Source organism: Biomphalaria glabrata, chromosome 7, assembly GCF_947242115.1.
Source record: "Biomphalaria glabrata chromosome 7, xgBioGlab47.1, whole genome shotgun sequence".
Classification (NCBI taxonomy): domain Eukaryota; kingdom Metazoa; phylum Mollusca; class Gastropoda; family Planorbidae; genus Biomphalaria; species Biomphalaria glabrata.
The window spans coordinates 43,314,225-43,331,079 of record NC_074717.1 but is presented as its reverse complement, the minus strand read 5'-3'; the positions used below and the strand labels follow the sequence as shown (position 1 = coordinate 43,331,079).

Here is a 16,855-nt window from a genome sequence, read left to right as displayed (position 1 = left end):
TTCACAAATGAAATTTGAATGAATAATATAAATTTTCTGTAATTCTAATTAATGGCTTTATCTTAACAGTCTCAAAAAAGTTTTGAATTTAAAGTAGTGTTCATCAATGATTAGAAGATCAATAGAAAATAAATTCCCATTAGTAAAAGGGCATGGTCCATAGTTTTAGGTCAAACTGGCATGAAAAAAATAAATTGAATAAACTAAAGAACAAAGGTTATTGCATATAATTTAATTCTAAAAATATGTAATTACATTAACTAAAGACATTTTGGACCATAAAAATAATTATTTTTAAATTTGTACAGAATATGCCTGTAAAATAATGTTATATACAAATACAAAATCATTTTGTTGAAATATTTATTCATCTGCTTCATTAAAAATAAGCCAAGATTTCTCTGGACTGTTCAGTCGACAGAAGACACAGACTGTGACATCTTGAAAAGCCTCCAGCTGAGATAATGAAAATGGTTTAGAACATGTGGTGCACTGTGGACAAACAAAGGCAGCATATAGATCAAGCTATGTTCACTAGCTAAGATAATTTTATTGGTCCAAACAAATGCAAATTGAGTTTGACTACAATAGTCCACTTACAATAAATGATACAGATACTAATACAAACATCATAAAAAATAAAAACACAAAACTAACACCAAACTTCAGATATATGCCTGTTTTAATATAGAGGGCATTGATTTCTTGGTTACATTCTTTACTAGTTGTTAAGGAAAATTTTATGTGATTTGAAATTTAACAACAAAGACTCAAAATATAGCTTTTATATAGCGCTACTTTCATGCTTTTAGCATGCTCAGAGCGCTATGGTCCAAGCTCATTTGTGGACCTGTGGGGGAAGGGGATATCTGGGAGAAGTTTTTTCCATGCTGCCTTTAGGTGCTCAGTAAACACAACTCTGCTAAAGCGGGTGTCGAATCTTGAGCCCCCGTCATAGGTAGCCAAGTTAAGTTCAAGTGTACTAAGCTTCTCGAGCATGCATGTATATATATTTATAATATATAAAAATATCAACCTTATAATATATGCAATGATGACCTTAACATTTGTTTGTGTCCATGTATACTATCATGGATGGCATTGTTTACCTTTTACTTTGGTCATTAACTTCATGACAATCTTTACATATAGCTGTGAATTTTTTTTTCCCTTATTATCTAGAACAGGGGTTCTCAACCTGTGGGTCGCAACCCCCTTGGGGGTCAATTGATGATTTTGCCAGGGGTCGCCAAAGACCATCGAAAAAATGGATTGTTTTGTCTATTCTTCTATTGCTGTGTGTATCTGCCGGGGGGATGGGGGGGGGGTCACGGCAGAGTGGGGGATTGTAAAATGGGGTCGCCGAGCATAAAAGGTTGAGAACCCCTGATCTAGAAGGTCACATTCTAAAGTTTATTGTTTCTTACCTTCACAACACGCACTGCTTTTTTACTTTCTAGAACCATTGGTATTTTGTCTGACTCTTCAAGATTCCAGAGCCGAATAGTCTTATCCTAAGATAAATAGATTTCCAGTATAATTTATAAAAACGGTTCAACTTTGAATAAAACATTTTCAATTCTTGAAAAATTGCCAAATATCTTCAAAACATTTTCAATTTGGGTGCTCTTAAATTAAGGACTTCAAAAAGTGGACAAGTCAAGCTCCAGATGACCATCTTTCCCTAAAATGTATTAATCCATTCATTAATATTGTAGTAGAAAGCAGTGTTGATAAAAGCCTATTAATGCTAGGGTAATCAGAAGAGTAGGGATTGTAGTCGACAAGTTATTTGGTTGGCTTGAATGTCCAGCTCTTGAAAATTCGGGCATCAATATACTGTTATAACCCTATTGTCGGCGCGATAGGGTTAACTATAGGTTCAGCTGACACACACGTGAACTCAGGCAAATCACTCAGGTTAGCTGGGCCATGGACAAGGGACAGTACTGCAATTACATGCAAATATGACCATTTTTTACAGACTCCCAATCTACTCTGAGAGAACTTAACAGCAGCACCTCAAACAGCCCAAGAGAGTTGACAACACTCATTGTGATAATCCACCAGATGATATCAAAATTAAATATCAATATTACACTACAGTGGATCCCTGGACACATTGGCATCATGGGAAATGAAAAGGCAGATAAGCTATCAAAGGCTGGTTCATCTATGGAACAACCAGATAGACCTGTTAACTACCTCACCCTAAGGTCAATGTTAGTCAACAATCACAAAGAGGAGTGGCTCAACCAATGGGCATCAGGAAACACAGGCAGAGCCATGTACAGAGAAATGACTACGCCTAACAAACTGGACAGTATTAACTTCCTCCCCCGCAAAGAACAATCTACAATCTTCCAACTAAGAACAGGACACACACCACTATTAAATTACCACCTGAACAAAATAAACTCCACACAACTACCCCTTTGCAGACATTGCGCCCACCCCTTTGAAACCGTAAACCATATCCTCTTTGAATGCCCCTCCCTAATCCACCTTAGGCAGACCCTACTTCCACTACAGCCCAATATAACCAACACCCTGTACGGCAGTGCTGAACAACTGAAGAAAACAGCACACTTTTTTTCCTTGGCACAGTCTGCAAAAGAGCTCACAGCTCAGCAGCAATAAAGCTGGCTAGAAGAAGAAGAAGAAATGGTCATGTGATCGAAAGCATGCGTGTACGAGAGACACAGTATGTAAGCAAGCCGCATTTCAAGAGCAGAGAAGGAGGAGGCCGGGACTGTTAGTCGGCCATGAAGTCGGTCCTGGTTGAGTCCTAAAGTGTTATGTACGAGTCCAGGAAGAGATAGAGACAGTGGAGTTTTGTACGGTGATGTACAATGTAACATTTTAGTTGTTGATGTGTTGCAAATACTCTAGTATTGGCTGTTATCTACTTATTCACTCATTATTAAAGTACCAGATTAACCAGAGCTCTTGTTGTCAAGTCCTTGATGTGTTAGATGTGCTGTGTTGTGTTTAGCAGTGTTTACAGAAGGCCTGATTAGGAAAGAGAATCGTAACAATACATATAATAACTAATAAGGCTTATCTTCAAGTCCGAAAATTAATGAAGAATGCAGTACTTCACATGGTTAGGCAGCCCTAGCTGTGACTTACATATTTTGCCACATCCAGGGCAAGCATAAATAACCTTTGTCCTCTGGTGATTGGTGTCATTGGTCTGCGCAAGCCAATTATCAATTTAAAATACTTTGTGCAGGCTGGAGGCAATATGAATTACATATAATGAAGTAACTATCTACTTGTATGGAGTGTCTATAAATTTTAATTGCAACTAACTAGTGACTCCTTAGGCTGAAAATCTTAGGTAGCTATGTAGTGAACACTCCATTTATATGTATACTGTGAGTCCATGCAAGTTTTATTGCATGATCTTGAGCGGTGAAAATGCTTTACTATTACCTTAGAACAAGACAAGAGCCACTTCTGGTCTTGGCTGAAGTTTACAGCATTTATCCAGTCTGTATGACCCTAAAAGAACAAATAAAGGCTGTTATACGTCATTTTTTTCCTTTTATGCTAATATTTTTATGCACCTATTTTTTTGTTAATGCTTGTTTAGACATGAAATAAAAATAAGGAATACATTCAGCATACCTGTAACTTGAGTTTCTGAGTATTATTGACTAAGTCCCAGACAACAATACTATTATCATATGAACCAGTCACTAGGAGTAGACCTTTAAAACAAAAAGGTAGACCTTTATAACAAAGTGCAGAAAATAATTAAAGCGAAGGGTAGGGTAAAAGCTTACATTTTTTTTAAATAAAGTTTTTTTTAAATTTTGATTTTCACATTAAATACTAATTGATAAAAACACAATGATTTAGAAAAATATTTTCTAATATTAAAAATGGTTAAAAAAAAAAGTCAAATATAATCTTGAAAAAACTCAACAATATTGAAAATCTCTATTTTGAAGGATTAAACCTTTACTGACTGATTCAATCATCAATGATTAAATTACAAACGTTTTTTCTGATGATTATGTTCTATGCATGTTCCTGTGTCAATCTGGTCATGCATGTAAATCAGTGATTTAAACTCCACCAATTCATTAGTTTTCCCAGCTGATTCAGGCCCATTCCATGCTCTAATAGCACAAGAGAAGAAGGATCATTTGTACAATTTGTCCATGCAACTGAAATAAGAAATGTGCCTTTACCTTTGTGTCTTTCTGAGCATTTTATTAGGTTTTGTTTATGTATTTGAAGATTATGGTTCAGTGTTTTATGTAGGTATATTTGCTACTTTACTTTTGAGTTTTCTATCCTGAAGACTTTAGTGAATTTACTAAAGGTGTTACTCTAATCAAATGTGAATATTCGTTTGGTATAAATCTCATGGCTCTATTTTGCATCTTTACGTTTTCTTGAGTTGAGGGATCCCAAACAGAGGATCTCTATTCTAATAGTGGTGGCCTAACCAAGGTTAAATGACATGTTTTTGTTTGACTTGTAACATTTTCTTTTAATAAATCCAAATGCTTTGTTTGATTATTTTTGTAATTTCATCAATATGGAGATTTCATGATAATTTTTCATTCATTATAGCACCTATAGACATTTTGAGGTTTTACTGTGTATAGCTGGTTTACAAGTTTTCATAACCAGTTGCACTAGAACATCTGGCAAGGGTCAACTTTCCCAAAGTCAAGGTCTTTTGTTGTTTCTTTCAAAGTTTTAAAATTTAAATTCACATTTTTTTATCACACATTATTATAAAGGGCAAAAGTTTGAGGCAAGGAGAAAGCAAAATAAAAGTATTTTATCCTTATGGGATAAGATTGGCAAATAAATGTAAGTATTTATAATTGAACTCTATTGACAATGGCTGAATCCAGAATTAATTCACATAAAAAAGGGGGGTTTTATATGAAACTGTTCTAATAACAGGCCAATGAAGAGTGTGACCTGTGAAAGTAAGATGGAAGTAACAAATTGTGGAAAAAGGATATCTATTTCAGACTATTCATGGGAGGAACAAAGTAACGTTTTTTTTTCATCTTTAAGAGTTCTAATAGAAAGTATAGTAAAAGTAATGTTCCCCTTTCAGACCTTGCGGTCTATAGGGCAGATGATGTAAAGATCATCTGATTCTGTGGACTACAGTTAACGAGGGTGTCATAATATGTGGCCAGCACAATGACCAACCGCCTTTACCTTTCCCCAACTAATGTCAGGTACCCATTATAGAGCTGGGTGGACTCAGAGGCACCCAAAGATCCCAAAATTAAAAATCCCAGTCTTCACCAGGATTCAGAATCCAAGTGCTTTACCGCTCAGCCACCTCGCCTCCAGTTCTAATAGAATCTGTTTGATAATATATATATCAGAATCCTTTTTGTTATATATATATATATATATGTATATATATATTTAATATATATAACAAAAAGGACTCTGGTAAAAATGAACAATATATATCAAGTTTTTCAAGTTAATAAATCACAAATATAGCTGCTAGTATTTAATAAAACAAATAGCCTATAATTACTTTACCATCATTACTGAATTGGCAGCAACTGACAGATCCATCATGACTACCTTTTAGCACAGTTGGTCCTTTAGATCTAGTGAAATAAGTGTGAAAATATCTGTGATTAAATTCTCTAGTACACTCCAGCTAGTAATTACATTAAACCAAAACTCAATCTTTAAACAGCTGTAAGGCTACCAGTCAAAAAAAAAAACATGATGAAGTGGTTAGCCTGGAGTAGAGTTAAGGAGGAGACTTTTGCTAGCTAGGGTGGGGAGTGGGGGGAGAAGAATTTGAAAATCCCCCCCAGGTTCCCACTTGAGGGGGCTCACCAATGAGTGTTTTTTACATGAAATATGATGTAAAATACAGGGGCCACCAAGCCCCCAAATGATGGAAAATTCCTAGCTATGCCACCGATCAGGAGTAATGGTTAAAAAAAGGTCCTTGAACTGATATCTTCCAAAATCATATATATTCTCCCTTTAGACCTTCACTTTTTGAAAAAAATCTTGAAACGTTGTTAAAATTAAATTTTAAAAAATACAACATAGGGCCTATAATAAAGTGATCAACTGCCTTTGTGGCTACTAGTCAGGTATTTTTGTTAGTAAAATATAGTTTTCTTTCCAATTTTCTTGTTCTGGAAATTTTTACCATACCGGTACATGCCTGTAGACACATCCCAGACACCTATGGTCTTATCCCATGATGCAGTTGCACAATTTCTTTCATCATTAGTGATGTCACAGTCTGCTACCACATTGATGTGTCCTCTGGTGAAATACAAAAAGTTAATTACTCTCAAAACAAGAAAAAATAAATGATTTTACAATGTATAAATAATATTTTTAATGTGACTTGAATTAAATAGTTTACTTTTTTGGAAGGCTGAAATTAATGAATAAACAAAATGTAAAAATAAAAGAGCTTCCATTAAATTAAAAAACAAAACAACACTTCAACCCCTCAAAAAAATCTTTTTAACAAAATTAATAAAATTTTACTTTTTAAAAATATTTTACATGTTTGCAGTATTTCTTCAGAGTTGAAGATTAATACATCCTAGTCTAGGAGGCGTGGTGGCTGAGTGGTAAATCGCTTGGCTTCCGAGGTGGATGGTCCCAGGTTTCAATTCAGGTGAAGACTGGGATTTTTAATTTCGGGATCTTTAGGGTGCATCTGGGTCCACCCAGCTCTATTGGGTACCTGACATTAGTTGGTGTTAAGTATAGTTGGTTGGTCATTGTGGTGACCACATCACACCCTCATTAACCATGAGCAACATAAACAGATGACCATAACATCATCTGTCCTATAGACAACATGGTTTGAAAGGGGAATATCACTTTTTACACCCTAGCCTAACCTTCCAGCAGGAAAGCAGAGAATGGGGGTGGGTAAGGTTTGAAACTAGGGCAATCAAGACAACAGTCCAGAGAGCATACCATAGGAACAGGCATCCATCCAAATGGTACAGGTCAAAAGCAGAAGACACATATATTTTTCCACTAAGCTTCAAGTGCTACAATTTGTAATGATTAAACATAATAGCTGGCTCAAATTTTATAATATTAATAGATACAATTTAAAAAAAATCATGGGTTATGCAGAAGGTTTAGATAGTTATTCTATGCAATGTTTATTTAAAGTTGAAACTTTCTTACTCCAGAGATATGGTATTAGTAGATGTGACCAAATCAAAAAACTTGGCTGTATAGTCTCTTGAAGTAGTTATAACTTTATCATCAGAAGGACTAAATTTAACGCTTGTAATCGTGCTCTTGTGGTAATCTAAAATTATAAATAATTTGTACTTAATAAATGTGATTTAACTATCAATTCTAAAAATATAAAATGTTAACAAATTTAAAAGTATGTTGCATTTCAATTTATCATTGTTGAAATAACTATCTTATGCATGCCTGCATGTCAAAGGCTATTTTTTTGGTAACAGAAGTGTTTCCCCCCTAAAGTGTTATAAAGATCAACTCAGGTGTCATTTTGCTCTCATTGGTATAGAAGAAAGTAGCTTGCAGAAGTTGGCCTCTGAAAGAGACAGTTGGAGAACTCTCACCATTGCCACAGGACACACATTTGAGGTTCTAAAGAAAAAGGCGTAGAAGAAGAAAATTTATATAGACCCCTGGCAGACAACGGCTTTGACTGCATTAAATGAGACAAAATTAGTAGGTCACAACTAGGTTTTTGTAGTCACAAAGTATGACATAAAGTATCTTATCCTTAATCTTCAGAATAAAAAATAGTGCCATTAATTAATCTTAAACATCAAGAAACAGTAATTATCTTTTTTTTTTTTAAAGGGGCCTCTGAGTCTTTAGAATTTTTTTAAAAACATTAATATGTATTCCTCATTTAAGTGAGTACTACAGTTTGTTTAATTGTACATATTCATACTGTTACGTGCGCATCTTAGTGTGAATGTGAAATGGTGCGATTGCGTGTTGAAAGGAAAGAAGAACCGAAATGGAGGACTATGAACAAGAAAGTGTTTTCAGTGTTAATAAAGATTAAAGTATTTATAAACTGTGATTTGTCGTTTACATGTCTAAAGAGTCTCATCCAATATGAAGACGTAACAAGTGGCGCCCAACGCAAAGGTAAAACCCACGTATCCCTCTATACACAGGGGATCTCCTGTGAGCAGACAGTAGAGATAGTAAAGTCTAGATCTAGAGACAGGAGAACATTCGATTCGATATTATTAGTAATCGACTATGGCGGACAAGGCTGAGATAGCAGCGTTGAAGGAAGAGGGAAGGTTGTTGGAGCTTGAAGGGGCAGAACTAAGAAAATACGTACAAGAAAGGTTGATGGAGAGGGAGAGATTAGCGATGGAAAGAGACAAAGAAAAGGAGAGATTAGCGATGGAAAGAGACAAAGAAAAGGAGAGATTAGCGATGGAAAGAGACAAAGAAAAGGAGAGATTAGCGATGGAAAGAGAAAAAGAAAAGGAGAGATTAACGATGGAAAGAGACAAAGAAAAGGAGAGATTAGATAAGGAGGACAAAAGAGAAAAGGAAAAAGAAAAGGAGAGATTAGCGATGGAAAGAGACAAAGAAAAGGAGAGATTAGATAAGGAGGACAAAAGAGAAAGAGAAAAGGATAAGGAGATAGTAGCAATTGAAAGGGAAAAGAAAAATGAATTGGTCGCCATTGAAAGAGAAAGATTAGCATTTGAAAAAGAGACAGCAGAGAAAAAGTTAAAAACAGACCAAGGAAAAGAGAATGATAAAAGAAAGAGTGAATCTACAGGGAATAAACTGGCAAAATATAAAGGTTTGATATTCAACGAAGACAAAATGGACATAGACATTTTTTTGAAGAAGTTCGAAATAGAAATGAGAGAACTGGAGTACCCTGAAGACAAATGGACATTCTTATTGTCAAGATCATTTACAGCGGAGGTGCCTTCAAAAATATGTATGAACCAGAGTAACTACAGCATTGTGAAAGAACAACTACTTCGAACTGTCGGGAAAACAGAAGCTTTCTATCGCCAACAGTTTGTTAATTGTGAGATAGAACCAGAGGATGACCCGCAGACCTTCTTGGACAAAATGAGCAGCCATTTCGATAACTGGATAGAAACCGCTGAGGTAGAAAAAACCTTTGACAGTCTTAAGACATTTCTCATGCTGGACAAAGTGATGTACGAGTGTCAGGAGGAATTAAAAATATTTCTGTTGGAGAGGAAACCGAAATCCATAGAAGACATAGTAAGACTGATAAGGGCTTATAAAGTGGCACATCCCGAGAAGAAATTATCTAGAGGCAGTGATATAGAAGAAATAGTTGCCTTTAACAGAACATGTGAGACACAGAATAACTCTCACAGAACAAGGGAGACACATGATAGACAGTATAGAAGTGGTACATATGAAAGACAAAATGACAGCCGCAACGGAAGATATCAAGGAAACAGACAGGAAAGAAAGGACTGGGAGAAAGGTAGAATAGAGCATTGTCATCTGATACTGGAACATTGGAGATTTTTCAGACATTCGTAGGGAACAAGGCAGCCAAGACCATCAGGGATACTGGGAGCACTATTATTGGAGTGAATAAGAATTTAGTGGAAGACCATGAATATACAGGCGAATCTAGGAAGTGTGTTATGTTTAATGGGAATATTGTACAATTACCGATTGCTAAAGTTAGTATAGACACACCGTATGTTAAGGGGACAGTGGAAGCTTGTGTTGTAGATCAGGGTGAGATAGATTTAATTATTGGGAATATCCATGGGGTGAAAATATGTTCAGTAAGGGAGATTGAGAATTGGAAGAAATATTATGGGATAAAGTCTACGCGAGGTAGAAATGGGGATGTGGAAGAAGACATAAGATCTCATACATCAGATGGCATGGGTAGCAGAGAGCACGAGAAGAAAGAATTAACAGATAAGGTAGAAAGCAATGCAATAGGAATGGGTCCAAATCAAAGTAAAGTAAGGCAATCAGTGGTACAGGGAAAGCGATTTAAACCCACATATAGACGTACAAGTCCATACATCTTATGCTTTAATTGTGGGAGAAGGGGGCATATTAGAAGACAGTGTCAACAATTAATTAGAATTAAGGATTCAAGGTACAATAGTGAAGAGGCGTATACGAGAAAAGAGAGGGATATTAGCAGCCTAGAAAACAGTACAGCTAGATCATTAGGTAGTAGGATCACAACGAGACATCATTGCAAAGGAGGGAAGCGGAAAGGATGGCATGTCAATAATGTTAGAATTATATAGATATGATTAGAAAAGGTGGGAATGATGGACATTAATTATTGTTCTATTCTACAATGAATAAATATATGTGTAATGAATTGAATATTGTTGTTACAATATGCATGGAGCAAGATAGACTTTGTTTGTTAACTATTTGATTGCGACTGGAATGATGGTGTTTTGTACAGGCATACGATTATGAGTGGGGAGTTGTATTAATAGAAATATGATTACTTATAGATATATGTTAACAGAAGTGGTTTCAATTGCTCATAATAACAGTTATTATTGTGATGAATATAATTGTTATTACATGTTGGAATTGTATTGGTATTAACATGACATTGTGTTTGATTTTGTGTAGTTATTACATTATGGTTTTATATGTTACCGATTTGTTTTAACTTGGAATAGTCTGATAATATATTCAGTGATTTGTATTTTGGACGTTCGATGTGCATCGAACTTGTTAAACAGGGGGGGTTTTACGTGCGCATCTTAATGTGAATGTGAAATGGTGCGATTGCGTGTTGAAAGGAAAGAAGAACCGAAATGGAGGACTATGAACAAGAAAGTGTTTTCAGTGTTAATAAAGATTAAAGTATTTATAAACTGTGATTTGTCGTTTACATGTCTAAAGAGTCTCATCCAATATGAAGACATAACACATACATATTCTATACTAAAGTTTTTTATACATAAACAATGACCAACACATATTAAATTATACTTTAATAACTGAAGCAAAGGATTTAATCATCTTCTTTTTTGAAGTAACATCTGTATTTCAGAAGATAAGATAATATTTTAAAAAGAACTATTTCATTGTTGAAAATATTATTGTAACAGTTAAAGTCATTTTGGTTTTTATTTGTCATTCTTCAACATCACTGAAAGAGACAGCCGGAGAGTTCTCACAAAGGTAGTGGGACACATTGTTGAGGCTCAACGTCTTTGTCAAAGACAGATGCAGATGATAAAAAGAAAACTTAACCCCCGGCAGACAATGACTTTGTCTATATCAGATGTGGTAAAATATCCAGGCCACATATATGTTTTCAAGCTCATGGTGTAAATTTAATTAGTAATCTTGACATAAATTTGGTAACATGTTTAGAAGGTAAAGTGCAAAACATTATAAAATTATTTTCAATTCACTATTAAAATTAATGAATTATAGTAAAATTTAAAAAAGCATATTGATATTAAAACAATATACTAGCATGTAATACCAAATGTAATTACTTAAATAGCAAATCAAAGTGTAATCAATTGGTAATTAAGATTTTTAGTCAAGATTTGTAGACATGCATACATACTTGAGTCTGAATAACTTTATTATAAATAACAGATTTTTTTGGAAAGTTTAGGTAAACATAAATATGAGAATTCCTCATAATGATCTACACAGATCAGTAGCTCTCAAATTCAAGCACATAACGTATGCTATGTAAAACCCAAAACTTTTCAATAAGCGTAGTCGAGAGGCCAAGTGCGCTTGAACTTGGCTTGGCTTGGCTACCTAGAAGGGGGCTCGAGGTTCGACACCAGACTCGGGCAGAGTTGTGTTTACTTAGTACCTAAAGGCAGCATGAAAAACCAACTCCTAGATACCCCCTCCCCCCCACAAATGAGATTGGACCAAAAGCGCTCTGAGCATGCTATAAGCATGAAAGTAGCGCTATATAAAAGCTATAATAATAATAATGTTCATGCTATTGGTACTACATATGCAGCACACTCACCTTTCAACTCATAAACAGCGTCTCCACTCTCCACATCATATATTGTTAAACTTTTATTTAAATCTGAGCCAACAGAGATCAACTTCCCATTATGGGATATTCGACAACAGGTCAAAAAATCTGTGTGGTTCTTGTCTAGCTGAAAAAAATATTGAATTGATATGATATAGTAACTGTCTAAGTCAGTAAAAAAATTTCACTATGCTTAGACTCCTTCAATTAAGTAACATATAATATATTATATTTAAAGACATTTTCAATTCCATAAACCTACTTTACTCATTTTTGATATAGTTAAGAAGTATTATCTTTTCTCATGAAAAGTGGCTAGCTAGATGACATATAACTACATTCATACTTAAAATAGAAAGGAAATTTTTTAAAAATACTTTAAACAAAAAATATAATTGATTATTGGGAAGAACTGCTAAATATCTGCCATATATCTCAATACTGCACGGTTTAACTCCCCCCTTTACTATATGAAACAAAAATAATTGCCACTATTTGATTAGCTAATTAGTTAATTTTGTTTAGATTCATGCATTGTGAATAATGATGAAAAAATTTCCTTGATACACAAATGGGAAGTGGAAGAAAAAATTTGTACCACACAGACAAAGGGAATTAATATAAAATTTGTATAGAAAATACTGAATGATATATAATATCAAGTTTGGTCAATGCCATTAAGTATTCATTCCAAAGGATCCAGAGATCCTAATTGTGAAACTTTTGCTTATTGACATCAGCATAAAACATTATGGTTAAAAAAGTAAAGTTCCCCTTTAAGACCCTGCTATCTATAGGGCAGATGACGTTAAGGTTATTGGTTTCTTTCTTTCTCCAAATAAAGTCAGTTACCCATTAGAGTTGGTTGGACTCAGGGGCACCCTAAAAATCCTGAAATTCAAAATCCTAGTCTTCATTAAGATTCAAACCCAGGACCCCAGGTTAGGAAGCCAATCACTTAACCACTCAGCCAAAAAAAAAGTAAATTTCCCCTTTCAGACCTTGCGATCTATAGGGCAGATGATGTTAAGGTCATCTGTTTCTTTGGCCAACAGTTAACGAGCAGGGTGTCATGTGACCAGCACAATGACCAACCACCTTTACTTTTCCCAACTAAAGTCAGGTACCCATTAGAGTTGGGTGGACTTTGAAATAAATTCAAAATCCCTGTCTACACCGAGATTCGAACCCAGGACCCCATGTCGAAGCCAAGCGCTTAACCACTCAGCCACCACGCCCCTAATTATGGTTAATGAGAAGACTTATAGATTTCAATATGGACAGTGCATGGACCCATGCAGTGTTACTATAAAAAAATTTGATCTTTTCATTGCAATAACGACAGTTTTCCATGCTACTTCCTTTAGTTTTGTACATTCACTTCTTTTCAACAAAACAAATATTATTTGTCCATCATCAAATTTAAATGCCATTAGATTTGTAACTTACTACTTCTGGCTACACATAAATTTATCTATACACATTTATTAGTAGTAAGTTCACTGGAATTTTTACTTACAATGCATTTGCCAGTCTCAACGTCAACATATTTTAACTTTTTATCCAAACCGCAAGAAAGAAATCTGAATAATCATTACATTTAATTATGAATATTTGTGCAAGAATAATTTCTAAATTATTTTATATATTCTTCTTTAACGTTTTATTGTTTACTCATTACATCAATTAGTTTTTATTTAGAAAAAAATAATTAGGCTTACCTTGATCCATCTGGTTTGCAATGGGCTTGTGTAATAGTATTGTTGTGCAACTCGTTAAAACTTTTGATAGATTCTCCTGTTTTAAAGTTCCATAACTTAACACTGCAGTCTGAGGATGCACTAAATACAATATCAGCATCCTCTACAAATTGGCAACTATTTACACTATCTAAATGACCTCTCAAAAGTCGAATTCTGACCTACAAAAAAAAATCATAAAATCAAAAAAAAACATAATGTTGTATAGAAGAGTTCAAACTATTTATAGTCTCGAAATGTATTTTTTTTAAATCTAATTTTATAAATTACACATGTTCCTTCAAAATAGATAATCACATCCTACAGGTATCCATTGTTAATCTGTTCTGCATATTAAATAGACTTAAACTCTGCAAAATATTAGTTTGCTGTAGAAACAGTTGGAGATGTTGCATAAAGTTGATTGCCCAAACACCAGAAGTTGACTCATTTGAATACAAGGGTCAAACATAATAAAAGATGGAGAGTCAATAAAAGAGATAAAAACCAATTAGGAATCTACTCTCATTAGCAATCTATGGAAAATCTGGAAAAGTAACATCCGCTTCCAAGTAAAACTAAAACTGTATTCTTTGTTAGTGGTCTCTGTACTCCTATATGATTGTGAAAATCAGACACTTGATGCTGAGGCTGAAGAATAATTCAAACTTTTGGGAGTAAATTCTACATAAAAATGTTGGGTATCAGATAACAGGAAAAGAAGATAAACGAGTTAGTACTTTGACAAGTAAAAAATCTGGCTGGCAAAAGGAAGAACTTCTCAATACTATGAAGGAGGCAAAAGCTGAGCTGGTTCCATCATATTGTACAACATGACTTATTGTCAAAAGCCATCCTTCAAGGTACAGTAGAGGGAGCACAAAGAAAGGGTCATCCAAAGAAAATCTGGCTGGAGAGTATAAAAGAATTGACCTCTTGATATCCTGCTAGGAACATATGGTTTTCCTGGCTAATTCATGCAACTCATTCCATGCTTTAACAGCACTGGGAAGAAAGAGCACTTATTAAAATTGTCTGAATTAGTTTGAGAATATTTAAAAAAAAAAATCCTACTAATTAATTAAATATAAAAAAAAACAACTATTATTTAATTATTTGGTGTTTTTTTAAATAGAAAAAAAACAACAAAAAAACTTTAAGATTGCATATATCTATTCATTGCTAATATTTTATAGAATTAATTGATACAAATTAATATGTATTTAACAAATAATAAAAATTGTTAATATTATACATGAAACAACTGAATAGTCAGTATAAAGTGCTTTGATTAGTCCACAATAAATGCTTGGCTAACCTTTGCCAAATCATTGTTATCCCATTTTTCAAGAGCAAGATTTTCTTCCAGATTCACTTGGAGTTTGTTATTTACACTCATTCTAAGAAAATAAAGAGAAAGAAATATATATATATATATATGTATTATATACATTGTTGTAACTCTAAGGCAGGCACTCAACGAAAGGTAGGAGGTAATCATAAATGATGCATTTATTATAAGCTATCAACAAATAGTTAGACTTGGACTTCCGCTATCAAGTCACAGGGAGTAATGTCTTAAGCTCTAAGAGTCCTACTTAATACTAGAACAGAGCACAGACACCCAGTGTCGCTCCAGGTCTCCCAAACAGTTCACTAGTATCACACAGGACAGCACTTAGCCCCAGACTTCAGACTCCCATAACTTCAGCAAGATCTACAACAGTCCTTCTTCATGTAGAATCAACATGTCTCGTACTACTTGTGTTGAATGGTGCTTTGATGCGCACCATCAGTGCGGCATGAGAGCGGAGTTACAACAATTGTTTTTTTCATTGTTGCAGTAAATGCTAAAAGTATCCCTTATAATCAGTTTGTTTGGCATTTAATATTTTTTACAAAACAAATTTAAATATTGACATGACCCAAGATAATTAACATATTATTTGAATTGGCTATATTTTAAACCAATACCAGTATCATATGTGCTGAAATAGTAATTACAATATATAATAATAATAATAATAATCTTTATTATCCGTAAGGAAATTTGTCTTACAATTTGTGCATCACACCAAACAAAAAACATTATAACTATAAGAAACCAAAATGTACATTCACACCAGACTCACTCATAATTTACATGTGACAAAGTTTATACCAGATTGTTCTTATTTAATGATTTGATTGCCAGGGGAACAAAAGAGTGTTTGTGTCTGTTTGTCTTTGCTATCGGTGTCTTGTATCTCTTTTGTGATGGTAAAATCACAAAATCCTGACACAAAGGGTGATTCTTTATTTCGAGGATCTTGTTAGCTTTTTTATAGATGTTTGTCTCAAACAACTGCCCAAATGGGGTTTGTTTTTTGCCAATGATTTTGCCAGCAGCATTTAGGATTCTATGAAGTTTATATAAACCACTATATAATCAGACTAGAGAATTGGCCATGCCTACAATGCTACAAGTACAACGTTATAAATTGTTAATGATCTTGAGTCTATTATAATACATTTCTTTTGTTACTTTCTGATACTTTTACTTTAACTTTTAGTGAAAGTCTAAGAAAGCTACAAAGGCTCAGATAATTTAATTAGGATGATGAATATTTCACTATATATAGATCTATAGCATTGGCCATCCTACATAGATATACATTGTCAATTTTAAATTTAACATCTAGAGGCACTAGAGATGTTTATAATCTTCTGCTACTGAGTGATAGTCTGATACTTTTACTGATAGTGATTAGTCAAATTAGTGATACTCAATCAATGATGATAGTGAGTCATAGCTTTTTTTTCATTTAAAGAAAGTTCAACTAAAGCTGGAAGAATTTAGATGTGATGGAAGCATGCATGATGACACTAACTAATACTAGATCTAGATCTACAATTTTTAGTCTAGATATTCCTAATAGTAATAGTTACAATAGTAGCCAACTAGATTTAACTACCTTCTTTGCAGGCAGATTGTTTACATAGACAACGAAGGTAACAAAACTAAAAGTGTATCCGGTTACAATATATATGCTATTAATTTTGTGACATTGAAATATAAATATAAAACACTTCTCATATTAAAAATAGAGATCTATGT

The 16,855-nt window shown here is 34.0% G+C and overlaps 1 protein-coding gene across 2 annotated transcripts; it reads right to left on the bottom strand.

Annotated features, from left to right (window-relative positions):
- Positions 1–346: 346 nt before the first annotated feature.
- Positions 347–16,790, bottom strand: LOC106075315 (WD repeat-containing protein 88-like). Of its 2 annotated transcripts, none has more exons than XM_056035203.1 (12): positions 16,713–16,790; positions 15,077–15,158; positions 13,741–13,940; positions 13,539–13,602; positions 12,008–12,146; positions 7,183–7,309; positions 6,178–6,291; positions 5,539–5,609; positions 3,634–3,716; positions 3,439–3,507; positions 1,428–1,514; positions 347–492 (listed from the first exon to the last, which is right to left on the bottom strand). In XM_056035203.1, the coding sequence occupies exons 2-12, from the start codon at positions 15,155–15,157 to the stop codon at positions 364–366; spliced, it is 1,164 nt and encodes a 387-aa protein (XP_055891178.1). In that variant the 5' UTR covers position 15,158; positions 16,713–16,790; the 3' UTR covers positions 347–363. The 2 variants fall into 2 exon arrangements, with proteins under 2 accessions (XP_055891178.1, XP_055891179.1); XM_056035204.1 differs by lacking the exon at positions 16,713–16,790 and adding an exon at positions 15,357–15,444.
- Between the last annotated feature and the right edge of the window lie 65 nt (positions 16,791–16,855).